The sequence below is a fragment of the Ambystoma mexicanum genome, chromosome 3q (assembly GCF_040938575.1).
Source record: "Ambystoma mexicanum isolate Mex_15411 chromosome 3q, UKY_AmexF1_1, whole genome shotgun sequence".
Classification (NCBI taxonomy): Eukaryota; Metazoa; Chordata; class Amphibia; order Caudata; family Ambystomatidae; genus Ambystoma; species Ambystoma mexicanum.
Genome location: NC_090926.1, coordinates 73208479 through 73228133, shown reverse-complemented (window position 1 = coordinate 73228133; position 19655 = coordinate 73208479). Strand labels below are relative to the sequence as shown.

At 44.5% G+C, this 19655-nt stretch overlaps 1 protein-coding gene across 3 annotated transcripts in view; it reads left to right on the top strand.

Moving 5' to 3' along the window:
* Positions 1-19655, top strand: part of TMEM106C (transmembrane protein 106C) — a 783213-nt gene that overhangs the window by 728034 nt on the left and 35524 nt on the right. For all 3 annotated transcript variants that reach the window (XM_069653181.1, XM_069653180.1, XM_069653182.1), the window contains exon 6: positions 13393-13442. In XM_069653181.1, coding sequence (XP_069509282.1) covers positions 13393-13442 — 50 coding nt within the window. The remainder of the gene's footprint in view (positions 1-13392; positions 13443-19655) is intronic.

The following is a 19655-nucleotide window of genomic DNA, read 5'->3' as shown; positions in this document are numbered from 1 at the left end:
GCCCCTCTAGCATCCTTGATCTCCACCTTCTCTACTAACTACCAGTGGTATGTGGATGACACACAGCTCTCCTTCAAGCTACCTTATCTGCCGCCTCTTCCTCTCATTCCTGACTCACTGCTATTTAGGCATGGTGCTCTGCGAATGATCTCTGCCTTAATTCCAGTAAGACTAAGATCCCTCTCATTGGGACCCAAGCTCCCTCGGTCCCTCCTACACTCTGGCCACCCTCCATGGGCCCCTTCACCGTCCTGTGCGGCAAATAACCTTGGTGTCATCTTCCCCCTCCTCTTTCTCTATCTCCTTCTCTCCTTACATCAGACCTTGCCAAGAAGGCCCACTTTCAGCTGCACCTCCTCAGAGGCATCATCCCTTTCCTCAACTTCCCCCAGAAACTTAATGGGCTTCATTACAAGGTTTCCGGACTACGAGTTTTGCAGGCGGGTGGCCTTACTCCCGCCAGGTCTGCCCTGGCGGAAGTAACGCCACCCGCCTGCAGACGGAAATGGAAACACAGGCACCGTTAATTACAATGCCGGTGTTTCCTTGGTCCCCATTCCCATGGAGTCCAATTGGACTCCATGAGAATGGGGATTTACGGAATGCCGGTTCCAGAAATTACCGGAACACCTGGGCTGTAATGCAGACTTCTCCTCCTGCTCTGTCTCACTCTTACAACCGCCTTCTTCAAACCAAAACACTTTCCAACGTGGAATCTTTACACCATGTTCCAATTGCCTTACCTCACATTCCACCTTCACTTAACAGCCACCTCAATAACTACATACACATGGTTTATTTACAAATGTAACACACTTCCTCCCTCTGTTGTTTACACAGTCATCACTCATCTTAACTATCACTCTCTCAGTATTTTCGTCACTCTCTCTTTGCTCTACACTTCTCCATTCTCAAGTCTCACAGAATTTCCCAAATACTATTTAATCACCATGGCTTTAGAATATTTTCACATCCCTTTTTGCACTTTCCTCCCCAACTTTACTTTCATCACTGTGCCTGAGCTCATCGGCACATTTCTCACTTAACACCTCTATCATATCTCCCCTTTGCCTTTTCACCCTTCTCCATCATCCTCTTCTTCGCCTTCCTTCGTCAACAATCACAGGCTTTAACATACTCAACCACCACGGAAAAAGCCTCATATTGGGCTTCCTCCTTTTCAAATACTCAAATGGCAACACTCCTGTGGTAACAACTCCTGTGGCATCATGAGGTGACAACCTATGCTAGTATACGATTTGATTTATAGTGATCATTTCGAATAACATAATGTCGAAAGTCAAAATGTCGAAAAAAAATGGCCAGAAAAAAAAATTCAAATAGGATTTCTATCACTGCGCATATCCATTTCTTCGTGATACGAAATTCATTTTCACTGCATCCTTCACGGTTTTATTAAACCTCTCAACAAAAGAATTGCCCTTAGGATGAAAATGTCATTCTCTTCCAAAAACTGTAAAAACTCTTGATAAACTGGTTAATCTTCCTGGCACTAATCTCCTTCAACACACATTCTTTAGGCGACTTTGATAACAAATCCATCACCACCATGTCCATCACCACTCGCAGCATACCACTAATGACATGTTAATTGCAATTATATGGCTCATATTTGTAATAGTGACCTAGAATCGAAGGTCTCTGATGAATATTCGAGCCTTGGCTTTATTGCCCAGAATTTAAAAAACACGCGCGCACGCGTTTTAATCGCATTGGGTTGAATGGTTGTCAGCCCTACAGATCAGTGGTGTATCCGGCTCTTTTACTCCCTAAAAGTAGACGAATACTCCCCAAAAATAAAAATAGGGAATAAAAACAATGCCAACGAAAAATAGAACACATACATAGAACCATGTGCCCCTGTTTTACCTCGCGCAACTCCCTGGATATGTTTGTACCAGTAGTGCACGTACTACCACAGGAAGAATAAACTATTATTATAACTGCCTGATCGAAAGATATACATTTCGTTTAATGTGCATGAAGAATTATTACAAAAATATTTGTATTTTCCAGTTGAAACATGTGTACACGCTTTATAAACAAAATACTTCCATTGGGAATTCGATGTACATTTTTACTCCCTAAAAACAATTCTGTTTACTGCCAACTTAAAAAAAATTAGGCAGTAAAATACCCCACTTCCAAATCTTATCTGGAGCACGCAGTTAAAACACCAGGTGTGGAAGAAACCCAAAGTAGCATTTGGATTTGATTGTGTTGTAGTAATAGAATATTACATTTTTCTTTTAAGCTGTTGTTTTGCAGTAGTTGTTTGTAGACACCCCAAATCGAACTGTGTTGCTTTTTAGTTTGCTTGTCCATCTTGACATATGTGTTTATGGATTTCCGCATTTGTTGAAGAAGTTCAGCTGTTTAAACTTGGCACCCTTATGATTTGTTTTTTTTGTGATTGGTAGATACCAGTTTGCAGGGCGCTTATCCAGTTATGTTGATATTGCTGGAAGCTTAACTGTTTTGAAAGAACAAATTGCAAATTTCTGCCAGATGGTTTTTCTGTCTAGCTCTGTCATGTATTTTTAGGAAACCATATACCAAGAGAGACATAAAAAACCATAACAGAAAACATATGCATGACTAGCAACCCTCCTGCTGTAATATGCAATAAAAACGATCCATTCTCCATGATAATCTACACACAACCAACCCACCTTGGATCTTTTTACCTCAGAAAGCTGTGATTTCTGAACTTTAAACATGGGATATCATTTGCAAACTATGTGAAAACGGGTTTAAGTAATGCAGATGTTGAAGATATTGGAACAGTAAATGGTACTTCAGGTCTGGCTCTGGGCCTTAAAGCTGATTTAGCTGGAGAAATGCAAGTCCTTTTCTAGTTTTATAGGATGAGTGGGTAGCCATAGAATGGTAACAGTCTGAACATCATTGATTGGTGGGGTTTCTTTGTATAATCTCGTCAATGATAAACAATCTGCATGAGATAAGCAATCTGCATACAACCACCTGGTGCTTTGGCAACGGTGCTCGAGGTCACAGTTCAGAATGTGCTGGTTAGGGCAGAGTAAGGCTATGTTGTTGCGTGTGTTCCCCTCAGATTGTTGTGGTATAGCAGTGTTGGCAGAGGGCAACCACTTTTTGGACTGAATAGATGTGGTGCATAAACAGGTTGGTTAATAAACGGATAGGGTAGCAATTCAGACCCGATTCTAACACTTTTTAAGCACTGTAAATCAGTGTTGTCGTTATTGCCTAGTCATGGTGACTACATTTATCGAGCTTAGGGGTGCAGGGTGACAGACGGAACCCATGTCACTGTCGCACGCATTGTCCTTTTCCCCCCAGGCACGCAACTTGTACTTCTGTGGGTTATGTATTTAAATTGATGAAACCAAAACTTCCATTGGTGGTTGTATCTGTGATCCTCTCAAAGCATATATGCAGATTTCGAAATTGCTGGAAGTTATCTAACTACAGGATCGGGCCTAGAAGTGCCTGGATCCTGGATACGGATGCACAAACACTTATCAGCAGCTAAATCTGGTTTGGTTTTACCTAGCCAACTAGAGTCATTCAAATATACCTGTCTGACATTAACTATGTGTATGGGGGAATTTACATAAATTGTGCAATAGTAAACTTCTAGAAGATGTGTAAAACATGAATGGTCATATGTAATGGATCACCGCCAAATAGTTGCAAGTCATTTATGAAATGGAGGCAAAGATAGGTGAAGACTAAATGAGATGTGGCAAGACATAAGAGCTGACAGAAAAGATATATCTAAAAGTAATACAAGGGAAAGCAATTTAAAGAGGGATTCAAAAGGTACGAGAGTTAAAGTGACAGAAGATGCAACAGAAATGGTCCATAATAAAGTACAAGTATAGCAACACCACAATAGACAGAGGCATCAACGAATGTTCAGTTTTGAAAAGGAAACGCAACTTCTTTCAAGCACTCCATTCATGAGGCTGGACTTAAACCCCAAAGTACTAAGGAACAGTATGTTCATTCTTTTTGCATAGAAAAGCATAATAGCCCAGCACTTAAGGGGTTAATAGCTCTTCTAATTCTTGACAACCAGGAGCTTCTTCTATATCCTGCTCCATGAATTCCAATTTCGACTTCCGATATATGATTAATTTTCTAATAGGGCATGGAAAATGTTCAATTTTTCCTTCTGCAGGTGTGTGTGTTTGTTTTTTTGCATGCCAGCCCTTTCTGCGAGTGTTTTTGGGATGGAACATGTGACACAGCTGGACCTTCAGAGAAATTCTGGTGAACATGGGCCATAGTGAAGCTTTTAATAGCACTTCCAAACCTATTTGTTTTTATTATGATACACCTTTATGTGCAGTTAAAGGAGTGGATGAAGCGCATGGAGCGGATGAAGCGGATGAAGCGGATGGAGTGGATGAAGCGGATGGATTGGATGAAGCGGATGGAGTGGATGAAGCGGATGAAGCGGATGGAGTGGATGAAGCGGATGGAGTGGATGAAGCGGATGAAGCGGATGGAGTGGATGAAGCGGATGGATTGGATGGAGTGGATGAAACGTAAGGAGAGGAAAAAATGGAAGGGGTGGATGAAATGGAAGGGGTGGATGAAGTGGATGGAACGGATGGAGTGGATGGTGCAGAAGAGGGATGGAGCAGATGAGGGGATAGAACCAATGAAGTGAATGGAACAGATGAAGTAGATGGAATAGATGAAGAGAATGGAACGGATGAAGTGGACAAAGTGGATGGAAAGGATAGAGTGGATAGAATGGACGGAATGGATTAAATTAATTGTACGGATGGACTGGATGGAATAGATGAAGTGGCTGGAAAGGATGAAGTGGATGGAACCGACGAAATGGAGGGAACCAACTAAATGGATGGAACAGATGGAGTGGATGGAACAGAGGGAGTGGATCCAATGGACGGAGTGGGAGGGAACGGATGAGGGATGGAACAGATGAGAGGATAGAATGGATGAAGTGAATGGAATCGATATAGTGGATGGAATAGATGAACAGATGGAACGGTTGAAGTGGATGGAACGGATGAAAAGGATGGAATAGATGGAACGGATAGAATGGACAGAATGGATGAAGTGAATTAAACGGATGGAGTAGATGGTAAGGATGGAGTAGATGGAACGGATAGAATGGACTGAATGGATGAACTGTATTGAACGGATGGAGTGGATGGAATAGATGAAGCGAATGGAACAGATGAAATGGGGTGGAACGGACGAAGTGGATGGAATGGAGAAGTGGATGAAACGGATGAGGGGATAGAAAGATGGAAAGGATGGAATGGATAAATGGAACGGATGAATGTGGATGGAACAGATTAATGTGGATGGAGGGGATGAAGTGGATGGAATGGATTGGAGTGGATAGCGTGGATGGAAAAGATAGAATGGATGAAGGTTAGAGTGGATGGGGAAGATGGAGTGGATGTAATGGTTGGAGTGGCTGTAACGGTTGGAGTGGATGTAACGGATGGAGTGGATGGAAGGGATGGAGTGGATTTAACGGATGGAGTGGATTTAACGGATGGAGTGGATGTAACGGGTGGAATGGATGGAATGGATGGAAAGGATAGAGTGGATGGTAAGGACAGAGTGGATGGAGTGGATATATCTCTGTAGCTCATATTTATGCATTGCATATGCTATGTACCTGTATCCCCATGTTATCTGTATCACATTTTTACTCTAGCCATCCTGTCGCTTTATATGCGTATGCTGCTATGTACGCCCCCTGCCATGCTCTCGTGCTTGGTCGCAAGCGCTTTACTTTTAACCACCATATCACAGTACTACGCTTACTCTCCCCTATAAACCATCATTCAACTAGAACACAGCTATACTATGACACATTAGGCCTAGCTGTTCTCATACTAACATGACCCCACAAACACCTCATCATCCTAATAAAACACAGCTAGCTGAGCACATACTGGCTAGTTTAGGTGTCTCCCCATGCCTAACGCAGCCAGAACTCAGTCTGTGTGTCCACCCTCCAGACTGAACACATCCAACTAATTTCCTCAGCACCACACCTACCACTAAGAAGCCGCTATCATGTAACAAGCACACCAGCTGCACACATATCCGGTGTGCCCACACACCTTACGACACCCTCTCTCTCTCTACTGACTTGAACTGCGGTTCCCGAGGGTGTTCAACCTACCAGCGCTTTGAGGTCATACCAATGATACATAAGGCGCTATATAAATGCCAAGTAACATAACATAACCATGTAACTACTCTGAGCTGCCGTCAGTGTCAAAGGCCCTAAAACATCCACAGCTACCACACAAACTCAGGCACTGGTGGCACTTTCATCGGAGGAGTCCTAGTAACCAACCTTTTTTGTTTTTCATTTTCATAAAGATCCGACTCGCCCATGGGCCTCAGAGCCCTACAATAGAACAAACAATTATATATAAAAAAAGAGTACATACAAAACAGAAGACAACTATAACAAATAATCAAATTACAATTTGTAAGTTCAAGAATGATGACAATTTGCCCAGGTTATTACAACTATTCAAAAAGGATGGAAGATTACCACGGCCACAACCAATAATGATAGTCTGAGCCACTATTCAAGGCCCACTCCTTAATTTGGACCATACGCAGGAATATAAGGTCCATATTTCTAACACAACTTTCCCCAAATTTGGATCGTAGCCAAGTCAAGACTTTATTATGCAAAGCTGGTCTCGGCTCCGGATTATACAGTTTATTAACATTCACGATGAAAATATTTCTTCGGTCCACGGTTAGTTCTGGCATTGAGGACTTTCTTATACGTAAGTCTCTGCCTGGTGAGGAGCGGGACCGTTTGTTCATGGACTTCCTGGGATCCAAGGATTTAAGAGAATCTATGATCTCACGATGTGGGATAATGGGACCATCCAACATAACTGTGCTAAGGATTGAGCCCAGAGATACTTCAGTAGTTGCCAGTATGTTGGTAACATGACACAGTTCAGTTTGGCTAACACTCCCATCACTCCTTCAACATCCTCATCCAAACCATGCTCCAATAATCCTGCTTAAGCAAGGATTTGGTCTTCCCCAACCCCAAATGTCCATAATGCATATTTCCCACTATTTTCTCTGTCATGTCTTCCGGCACCACTCTATGCCCCCTCACCAAATGTTCCCCTTCCATACACAATTCATTCCTCACTCTGCGAAAATCCTTTAGCTCTTCGCTAACCTCACCCATCGGTCATTCGCCACATACATACTCAACAACCTTCCCATAAGTCTCATCGGCACTACAGTGTCCACACTCCGTCTTGTATCACTGCTGAGTTCACAGAACCTCACCTTCCTCTTCCCAGCACCCATTTCTGAACTACTGCAATACCCATTTCTCACCTCACGTTTCTTGCAAAAGCATCCGCCACCACATTTCTCTTATCAATATGTTAAACCTCAAAATTCAAACCTTGCATCCATGTAATCATCACATACCTTCTCGACACACCATCTAAACCCTACATGCTAAATATTGCAACAAGCGGTTTATGATCTATCACAATCGTAAATGGTCTTCCCCAGACAAACAACCTACATTTCTCAATTCCGGACACACAAGCCATTGCCTCCCTGAATACTTCTTCTCAGCATCCCTCAACGTACGAGATGCAAAGACTACTGTGTTAATTTCAACCCCATTGGGTTGCAACAAGACACACTTCACTCCGCTCACTTGTATCCATAAAAAAACATTTGAAGCTGAAATAAGTCCAAAAGGCATACGATTGTACCGATATAACCCAAAAACAGTGATAAACTTAGTCAACTCCACAGACTCCACATGCAACTTGACCTGGTGGTACACAGAATTCATATCGAGACCATTCCCGCAGCCAATCATTATGCAATCAGATCACTAATTTTATGCAAAGGAAATCTGTCCAGGATCACGTTTATATCTAGAGCCCTCAAATCCACACGCAACCTCATCAAGGCCACTGCTTTTTCCCACCACTACCACCAGGTTCACCCAGTCTGTGGCCTTTATGCCTTCCTTCTCCAAATGCCTCACCTCTTTTATCTTCGTTCTCACTGCCAATGGCACCACTCTTTACTCATACAGGTGGAACATCTCTTCTCACCCTGATCCTATTAACAAACATCCCATACCTGACTTGAACACTTCTGGATACCAATTTTTAACATCTCTTGCATTCTCTTTCCACACGGACACACTCTGCAGCAGAAACCTGATCCAGGTTCTCGAGATCCAGTTTTATCCCCAAATCAGCACGTGCATCCCACAACAATAGACTTCCCCCTTTTTTTGTTACTTGTACCTTTCCTCTTGATTTCCTATTCTTGAATGCCAATGTGGCTTCAAAGTCCCCCAATAATCTCTATTGAAGCGTCACCATACGTAATGAGCAGCCACCTTGCTCTTTTGCAAAACACAATTCATTTTTTCCTTCCACGTTCCCACACTCATAAGGGTGTCCTCTATCGATCAACATCCTGACTCCTGCACCATCCACATTGATTACTGCATGTGTCTTATTTCATCTTGGGAGCACACTGACAGTGTTAAGTGCATTTGCTTCATCTTCTTCATCCCTCATATTACATTGTTCCTCCCAATGACATTGTCAATTCATGTACTTCTGCTCCACTAGACCAATGCTTGCAGCACTTGGCGATGTGCCCCTTTCTTCCACAGTCTCTACCCATCACATAAGCAAAACACTCTTTATCACTGGCCAAATGCTCGGTGCTCCAACAACGGTAACTCCTCTCGATAGACCCATATTTCCTTCTTGCTTCACCTTATTGTCAGTCTGCTTTCCTTCACCATCTGACTTTTGCTTGACAAACGTCTCACCACTATCCTTGACACATTTGGCTTTCTCAGCCTTCTCCCTTGCGCTCACACTATCTTGCAAGGAGTGCAATCTCCACCCAACTCCTTTTTACATGCTTCGGTTTGCTCCTCAATATTTGATGCCTCAATTTCCTTCTCCAATGTAATCTCTCCCTCTCCAAAGCGCTTCACGAATGTTATGGTTGTTGCCTTTGATCATGAGTTGATCCTCAAATGTTCCTCCCTACAATGCTTGAACCACACTTACTTGCTAAACCGCGCAGTGCAGTGCAGTAACACATTCTACGATAGATTGGTTCATCTTTTTCTCCCTCATCTCAAAAGGATACCGTGCCAAAATCTTATTCTCTTTCAACTGATAATGGTGGTTAAGTTTCTTCAAGCTGACTTCAAAAGAGTTCAGATCCACACTTTCTGCCTCCAACAAATTGGGCAGTCTTTTGTGCACCTTCTGCCCTTCATTCTCCAGACAGTAACACAACAGACAATCCTTCCTATCTGCTGTAAACGGTGTGCCATAAACACCATAGATATATCGCAGGAAGCCTTCTTTCCAGTCGTCCCACTTTATGGCAAGCTCTCCAGGCACTTGTAAAAATAAAGGTGGCCCTGGAAGATTTGCCATGTTGTCATTGACAGGTGTAGGCAATATTAAATGCCAATGTTCTCTGTTTTGTGCACTCCAGTATATGTATTTACATATATCCTCGACTTCACTCCGCTCCCCTGGGTTTGTATTACCAAGTGTATTGCTTCCACTCCGCTGGCTCAGAGTCTCAGTGCAGATATCTTGTGACCACAATTCCTACAGTGCTCCACCACTTGAAGTTGATCCTGTTGCCAGGCAACATAATGCTGCCACGCATCTCCTGGAAGAACGGTACCAATGCTCGCGTCCAATGTTCCTCCCGGCCTCCGCAGCCATCACACACTAGCGATTGACCCTGTTGCCAAGCAGTCGAATGTCGGCTCATGTCTCCTCCTGGACGCATGTGTGCGCTCTCCGCTTGAAATACTGGAGGTGCCTCGTGACGCAGAATTACAGCTCACGACATATCACACAACTGGCGCACGCAATCTCTGATCCTTCCCCTAGTGGGGCGGACACAATGCACATCGAGTGACTCACCAGGCACCGGGCTTGCAAGTCAGGGCAGGTCGACCTCATGGTCAGGCTGACTACCACTGGTGGTAGTCCACTACAAAGGCAATGTACACAGAGAGGCTGGGCTGCTGCTGAACAAATCCACATCGCCAGTATTCAGAAGAGGCTTCTCACCAGAAGTAGGTTCCACGTCTTTATTCTTCGAAATATGTTATATATTAACATCAGTCCAGACGTCCCATCCTCCTCCTCCTCCTCCTCCTCCTCCTCCTCCAGCTCTCTGTCTCAATTCAAGCATTTTCTTAAAACCAAAACACTCTCATCACCCCATCTTCCAACTTGGAATCTATACAGTAACAGCAGCCCAGACCTCCCATCCGTCTCGGGAGGATAGCTCAGCGGCAACATGCTTGCCTTGGAAGCAAGAGGACACGGAGCAATACAGGTTCAATCCCCGGGTCCGCGCTTATAAACCTCTGGGTATTAAGCACGTTATAAATAACCTATCATATCCTCCTCCTGCTCTCTGTCTCACTCGTGCAACCGCTTTCTTCAAACCCAAATACTCTCTCTCTCTCAACGCTCCACCTTCCAACTTGGAATCTTTACACCAGGTACCTCACATTCTACCTTCCCCTAACAGCCACCACAATAACTATTGTGATGAATACCAGGATGTCACTTCTGGCGGTACTCAGCAGGTGGATCTCATGGGTGGGGAAGCCCCCCATGGCACCAGTGACGACTATTGTCGGCGAATGCAGTATCTTTCTATGCAGTCTGGCAGAGAGACAGAGACACTCTGAAAAGGGCCAGAAGCCCCAGAGCCGCTGCAGCATGCCAGAAAGAACCCCAGAGCGCTGGTGAGAAAGAGCGAGACATGGGGAAGACTGCAACCGACCAGAGGGCTGCAACCATGGCCGTAAAGGTATTTGGGTGGCTGAGCTTATGGTTGGGGGTCCCCAGAGGGTACAACCAACCCTAAAGATAACAGTGACTTGGTAATGGGGGAAAGAGGTTAACCCCTACAGGACATTGACAAGAATATTAAGACCCTATAACAAGGATAATGGGGTCTGGGGCCCTTACGGGTCAAGGACATATCTATGTATCAAGGTACTCTAATCATCTTTGTGACAGTACTTGGAGAGAAGGTGACCCAGGGCTGTCAAAAATCCAAAGAGTGTGTGAAAAGAGCTGTAAGAGGAGTACTTGACAGGAGAGTACATCAAGTCTGCATATGAGAATGAAAGACTGTGAAAGTAATACCTATGAACACAGAACTTTGCAGGTAAGTAAATCAAGTCAGTGTTTAAGACTAAGTAGATGGTAAAGAAAGGAACCAGGTCTACCAACCAGGGTCAGGGACCCATCACAGTTGGAGGAGCATCCAAACCACTCTTCATCAATGCAGTGCCTGGTAAAGAAGAGAACCAGGTCTGCCAATCAGTGTCGGAGACCCATCACAGTTTGGAGAAGCATCCCAACCACTCTTCTTCGTCACAGCAGCTGGAAGTAACAGTAACCAGGTTGATCACCCAGGGTCAGGGACCCCCAGAGACAGAAGAGAAGCCTGAGAAAGGCCGTTTCCCCCATCAGTTGATGAATTGTACCAGAAGCCTGAGGAAGGCTGAGGTCTGGAGACATTCCCCAACCAATGAACTTTGAGAACATTCAAGAAGATATCCTTTTGATTTAGTTCAGCATAAAGTGTGACAGAGATAGGATTCTGACATAGGACTGTGGACTTTTATTTTTTACATCATGACTGTGACATTAGTGTTTTGGTTCAAGCAGGGAAACACCTCTTAGACATATGGCAAGTTATGGTTTTCTTTTCATTTTCTTACTTGAATAAAAGTTTATACCAACCCTCTGTGTCAGTCTTACTTCTGTACCCTTACACTATATACACATAGGTTATTTACAAATGTAACAGAACCCCTCACTGAGAACCCCTTCATTATTTAGGGTTCCCTCGCTACGCTCAGTCGCTCATGCTAATTTGAGGAAACACTTGGATCATTCACTGAAAATATTCACCACCTCCCCGTGAGGGCTCACTCATGAATCATTTAGAATCTTGGTGCCTCTTCGGAAGAACTATCTGCCCACCTGTTAACAAAATCTGCCTCCACCACTGAAAGGTGTTTTATCACTTAATTTCTTCATTCAAGTAATCACATTAATTTCTTTCTTCCAGTCAAATTTACCAGGATTCAGCACATCACAGCAGTAAGCAGTAGCTGAACCTCAAGGAGCTTCTTGTGCTGCAAGTTGTTCAAATAGGGTTCTTGAATTCTCCTGGTCAGATGGCAATGGCTTGTGCAGGGATAGGTATTGCTTCAACCAGTATATTTCTTCGGATCTCTAACTAAATGTAATAAACTACCCCAGATACATACTGTACACTTGCCATTATGTCCTCCACTGACTTCAGTGGGGTAATCCATCTCATCTTAAATAACCATAAACAGTAGCACTGTAAGCCACTGGGATATGTCTCAAACAGGTATGCCCCTTAAATGCTTAACACCAACAAAAAGGCTTCTACTGATAATGCCTCTATATCTTTGTAATAATAGCATTATTAGTTGAGATCATATTATTGCATACAAGTACCCCAGTGGTGGTGGCGTGGTGGCCTCCCAGCCAATCACAGGGCTCAGAATGGGGGCTTTACCACACAGTAAAACCCCATGCTCCGAGCCTCCTCAGAGCTGGAAGCCGCCATCTTCCCTCACTGGACTTAAGGTAAGTGCTCCCCTGTGCCCACATGCCCCCTTGCCCCTCACTCCCCCAGCAGCCTTTTCCACATATTTAGCTCCCCCCCACCCTTGCCCCACTTACCTGGCGCTCCCTTGTACCTTGCTGGCACCAGGAACACTAGTGTTCCTGGCGCATCCCCGACGCTGCAATGGCCGCCATGGAAACGGAGAAGGGACTACATGTAGTTCCCTTCTCCAGGATCCATGGCAGCCATCTTGTTTTGCAGTTTTTTTAAAGTTAGGAAACGACGTGTTAGCCGTCTCTCAATTAAAACACAAAAACACTATTGGTATCTCGGTACAATGTCCCGCGATACTAATAGCAATGTACCCCTTGCAAGGGTGCATTACCTGGCCCGGTAAAGCCCCCTGTGCCCACCGCTCGGGTTGTATTGCTTAAGTCTTATAAAACAGTTGATGTTCACTGTTGGATGTTACAGATGGCAGGTTGTGTAAATAGTAGATATGAGGTACACAAACGGCAACTGGTACTGTAGCCTGCACTTATTTTGATTCTGTATATAGTGTAATGCCCATGTCTTGTAACAGAGTGATCATGATACATTTTTGTGCATGCATCAGGTATGTGTTTGATCACACAGGTTCAATTTACAACCGCAGTATTTAATCATACATGTTTTGTTTTTCAGGTGAACTTTACAGTTCAATCGGCATTGGGTGGAAGCTTATCCTATTTATAGTAAGAATGTTTTATTTATGCAACTGTACTACAACATTACATTTGTTTAATTTTCTTTAGACAGTATAATTTGTCAAGATGTTCTCTGGCCATTATGGAATATTCATTAGCCAATGTTGCTCAAACTGTTCATAACATGTTCCATTCCCCACTAATGCACCCAAAGTGGCCACTTGTTTTCACTATCTCCATGGCCACCTCAGTTCCATCACGGGCCATTGGCAATTCCCCATGGCAAGCTGCCATGTCAGTTTCCACATTATTCGGGGCATGGCCATATGTAATTTTCTGCACCCTACCATTCTAATCAAGTGGCCACTGTTCCTTGCCCGCAAACAGGCTCACTGGACACTTTACCTCTATTACGGGTCTGTGGAGAGCTGGTGGCCATTTTGCCTGGTGCATGGCCTTTGTCCATGCCAGATCCCGCCCTTCTCCCTCATTTTAAATAGCACTGGGCAGGGAGGGGATGTATATGCCTATTTTTAAAGTTTTTTTATACACAAGGAAGTTCGAGAACTGGGGTTTGGCGTCCCAGCGAAAAAACATGTGTGTTCTGATGTTTGGGGGGCATATTGCTGTCTGTGGTCCTTCCTCACCTTTCCTAGGTTTGGAAGTGTGGATCACCAATGGGCTACAATATGCCCCTTTCAAAAAATGTTGCAGCGCAAGATTCACAGAACTCTGCAAAGATCTATGGACAGCAGGGGTAGCATTATGTACTTCCAACCAATCAGTTTCGATGTTTCCTAATAAGCAATCTGCTTGACACCGAAGTAAGTGTGAAATACAGCTAAATAATGTCTGCCTACTTGTGGGCAATTTCTTTTTTTTTTAAACTAGATTTTAATGCTTTTTTGACAAGGCAGCCGCTCTTTATGAAAGTTTGACGCAAATCCATCAAGCTGTTCAGGCACTTGGCATGAAAGAAACTTTGAATGTAGATTTAATACATGTTGGGACAGCTCACAAATCCTCTGCTCTCCCCATTAAGAATCTGCACTAAACTTACCATAACAATTCAGTCAGGTGTATATTTCTGAAATGTTTTGTGCAGATTCATTGAACAGCTCCAAATTTGTAATACATTCAAAAGGTGCACTTCACATGTGGAAACCAACTTCTCCAGCATGGGGTCTTGGCATGGATTCACATGTTCATGAATATTCCCTGTCGTCAGGCCGGGAATCCTCAGTAAAAGAAAAAACACTTACAAACTGTATTTCTCCTCTAAACCAATCACTATCCTCTGGGTCATACTGCCCCCAGCCAATGACTGTCCTCTCCCTAAGCCCCCCTTTGGCAGCCATCTTCAGATTTGTACCGCACGTTACTGCACTTTTTAGTGTTGGGAGTCCTTGAGTTTTGCTCCCTGAGCTACTGCTACAATTTTTCGTTTTTCGATGGAAAAAGTTCCTATTTTTGTCAAATAAGAGCCTGTGTGCTCTTCTATCTGCTGACAGCGGGGATCTGTTTGTCAGTGAATTTCAGCACCCCCTAAGGGCGAGGATTGTTGAAATTTCTTTGAAGTTTCCAGAAGGTCATCGGGCCTACTCCACACCTCCGGCCATGACTGAGGAGAAGAAGGATGGAAGATCCCTTTTCAGGCCCTGCACCAGATGCGGGCTACGGAACGTGTTTGTAGAGGACAAACACCTCCAGTGCGTCTTCTGTCTTCACCCGGATAACAAGGAGGGAGAGTGCGAGATCTGTATGGGCTTCTCCAAGATAACGTTGAAGGATCGACACAGTAGAAGCAGTGTGGCTGCCCCTTGCCAGCAGCAGGGTCATGCCTCACTCAGGACCGGCCGGCTTGAGGATCGGGCGTCAAAGTCTTTTGAGGGCGTCCCATCCGTGAGGGCCCAAAGTGAGGCCAAGCACTGCAAGTCCGGTTCGATCGGGATTGAAGCACAAGCGGGTCCCGTGATGGACAGTGCGTGATATACATCACCATCCACCGCCATCTCCAGCCAGCGATCGAGCTCCTCCTCGGAGAGGAAATCACTCAACCCAGCTAAGCTGCTGGAGAAACCTGAGAAGTCTAGGACTGAGGAGAAGGTGGCCACATGCCCAAGGAGGCCCAGGTGGCTCAGGAGACGTTTTCGTCCATGATTGAGCTGGTGGCAGCTGCTCTCTCGAAGGCGAAAGGGGCTGACCCTGTGAAGTTAACAATTACTGTGCCCCAGGTCTCCCTGCCTCTGAGGTGGGAAGCCTTCATTGTGACTGTGGCAAAGCTGGCTGGCTGGCACACCGGAGAAGAGCACGCCGTCGCTGAGCACGACTCTGACCCCTCAGGGTGCAAAAAGGGTGTGGGGGCAAAAAGTCCCAGTATAGCCCCAGGCCATGGAAGTTTTGTCCACACACCACAAGGACCTGGAGTCCTGCACACGGTCCACAAGGATGTGGAGGAGGAAGACGACGGCAGCAACAACAACAATATTGGCATGGGGCCTAGTGTTCCGATCACACCAGCACAGCCGAAGGATGTATCCCTAGACATACTATCGACCCTACACACTCTGGTGTCAGAAATCCAGAAAAGGATGTGGCCCCGATCAACATCAGGCTAAGAACCATCCGGTGCCCCTGTTTCAGCCTCCACACCAGTGCCGGTGCCTCCCCCCCAGTGGACTCGACGGACACGGCGATGACTGAAGACGATGACGATATCGTCACAGCTGGCGGGTCTCTGCAGCCAAGGGCATCCCCACCGGATGAGGTGGGTTAATTTCATTCCATGGTCACCAAGTGTGAAACTGTATTGCAATCGCACAGCACGACTGGTATGTTTTGTATGTTGGCCATAAGCAAATCGCATCATGTGACAAACATTGGAAGCCATGATAACCTGAATGTGACCATTGGGAGTCCATTTTGTAATTGTCCGCCATTTTCTTTTTCTGAACGCTTTTGCAAATATATTCTGTGCTTCAGGTCACACATGGTGCGAGGCCACAGCCTGAACTTTGAATATTAACGTAGGCAGGAATGTGAAACCCTTCAAAAACACATTGCTTTTCTTAGTCTGCGAAATATAAAAGCTGTACACATGCAGCGGCTAATCAGCAACCCAGGTTTCAGCCTGTCTTGCAAACGCTATTGTGAAGAGCAGTTAAATAAGAATTATATGCGACTAACGGTGCTCCTTCATGAATGATGGTATTTCCTCTGCTTCAGAACTGTCTAACCCTTAGCCCATGAGCGCAGCAACCAGATAACAATGCTGGAATGTCTCCCTGCTAGAACATGATGTCCTTCCCCGTGCCAGTGCCCCGTGTTCCACAAAACAGGAAGCTGTCTCTGAAAACCTCAGCTAGAAATACCGAATGTTTTGACTGAATGTAGTTACATGCCTAACTGTCAATTACTGAATGCTAGCTTGTATGTCATGTATATGGATGGACCGAATAATGCTGATCAATGATGATGTGTTATGTATGTATATATTACTGCTTTATCGACGCCTCGCTCTCTCTCCTCTCACAGTGTTTGTGAGCACACGTCGTGAGTTGTAGAGACCCGGTCAGCTGACTGAGATACTCTGAAATAAAACCAGACTTGTTTGGAAAGCGAACCTTACGACTGGCGTGTCATTAGTATATGGTTATTGTGCCTTTATTCCATATATGGTCTTACAAAAATGGCACCCGAATAGGGACCCTCCGTGTGATGCTCCATCGCGTACGTTGAAGGTAAGGACGAGTCGAGGACGAAGCTGTCGGACCGGGATCGGAAGGTGTTCGGGGTGCCCCAGCAGATGTGATTAGAGACTCCTCTGCAGATCTGTACACAGCCGATCTCTGATCGATGAGCAGTGCCCAGAGAGCATCAAGGCGAGGGTCCTGGAATCGAGGAAAATTGTGCCAGACACATTGGTCGTGAATATTCTTGGTTGCGCTTGTATACGGGCGAATTGCGTCCTGAGTGACAAATTGATTGATCAGGTGAGTCGTGCCCTGATCCGATTCTTAAATGTCCTGATATTGGTTGAGTGTTGCACTTGCAAGTACAAACGCCCAGGTAAGAGAGGTAAGAGTTAAACATGCATGGGAAATTCTCTACCTGTCTAGTGAGATTTTTTCACTGCGGTAGACAGTCTTTGGAAACTGACTAGGCCGTGGCACCAGAGGGGTCACTGGCGTACAAAATGTATGTAAAGTATGGTATTGGGGCCATTGTATTGAATTTGGTTTGGCATAGGCCGACCAGACGTGTATCAGACCTTCAGTGGCCACATAAAGGGAGCTTTGAGTTAGCGTGTATAAAACATTAAGAAACAGTATTGCTGCGAAAGAAGGCCAGGCCCGCAGCGTTTGACGCTGTTAGGGACTGGAGGAAGGAAGTGAATCAATGCTTGAAAAGTAGAGAGAAACACGCACATAGGCATGTGTCCACTTCAGAGAAAGCACTAGTGCATGATCAACAGAAGCAGACAGAAGCCAAATCGAAGCATGGATAGGGCCTTCCAATTAGATATACAGAAAATATACCCTTCACAGGATTTGCATACATCAGATGAATTGATAAATAAGATACTGAATGAGTGAAGAAATGAACATCTGAGCACTAACCCAGTTGCACTGCCTCCCTATGTATCTCCTCCTGCCGCTATTCCCACGCTTGCATCTGCACCTGCAGTAACTGTCCCATCTGCACCAATGACATCATTTCCTCTGCCTCCTACAGAGCATGAGTTACACGCTTTAGCGAGCAGTTCTGCATCAGTGGGGCCAGAAAGAGGAAGTACTAGACAGACTCGTAGTACGATTAGTAAAGAGCGAAAAGAAGAACTGAAACAGTGGGCTGAGACATATATTAATGATGGCAATGAAGTGGCTGTGCAAAGTTCCATATCTGATCATAGAGGTATTGGTGAACAACAGGTATTGTTAGAATATATGGGTGTCTATCTTGTTAAAATATGGAATGACTCAACCGATCAAGCTGTGTGATTGGATTGTCGTTTCCCATTCACGAGAGTGCGGCAAAGAAACGAGAACATGTAGAGCAAATCTTTGTGTTTAAGCGAGAACTTGACAGATTGCATAAAGATATGAGTAAGCGTGAACCGCATATGTCATATGTCCAGAAACTATTTCTTCCGCCTGTTAGTGAAGACATGGGAATTTGTAAGCAAGATGCGCTTAGGTGGAGATGTTGTCATTTCTCCGATTGAAGTGCATGATACGTTTAGTCAGTATTCACCAGAAATGCAGAGAAAAGTGTTACAGGTTATGGTGGAATATTTAAGATGAGTGCATGAAGACGAAGGTTTGTTGTCCTGCTGATTTGATGACGATTTATAAAAGAGAATTTTTGCCTTACACAGGAACTGCTGCTTTATCACTTGATTTAGCTTTGTTGCTTAATAGACGCTCAGATCTAGAGTCCCCTATTTTGCAGTTACCCACGAGAGAGGTGCCTCCCACATTTTCTTCCGAAAGTTGAAATTCCTGCCGTAGGGCAGACCCCAGCACGTACAATTGAAGCCCATTATATTGCACAGTTTGTACATGTCCCCTTTTCTAGACAAGAGGACAATACTATACAACAGACAGTCCATGATATGAGGAACAATCCTGCTGGTTTCTATAAGGAAATTGAATCCGTTTTGAATTCATCTGTTCTTACATTGAGTGATATTGATTTATTGTTCCCTGTAATTCTTTCTGCTGATATATGGAAACAAATTAGAAGTATAAAGGATGCACCAATGCTAGGCGACACATGGGAGAATTTGATTAGAATTAATAGTGAGAAAGGCGGGAGAGGAACCTCTGCAGGTGATTTTAACTTTGCCCTCACGGATAGTATCGAAATTGAAGACTTTAGTGCCAGAGAAGAGAATCATTTGGGATAAAAAATTTTAACCGATTTGAAGAGGTATTTGCAGATTTCAGTGGTCAAGATCTAAGTACTGAACCTGGGAAGAGATTGTTTGTTGATAAATTTGTGCGACGATTGCTACCGGAAATTCAGACATTAATAATGACATCTGAAAGTGCATGGCAAGCTAAGTCACAATCTGAAGTATTACACATGGCCCAATATTACAAAAACCGAGTGAATTCAGAAAAATATAAGGAAGTAAGGAAGAAGGGAGACTTGGAAACTAGAGTATTGCTACAGCAGGTAGCCAGAGGAAATAGAGGTGGTGGAAACACACCATTGAGGGTCTAATTTACACTTTCATCTAACATACAAGGGGGTCCG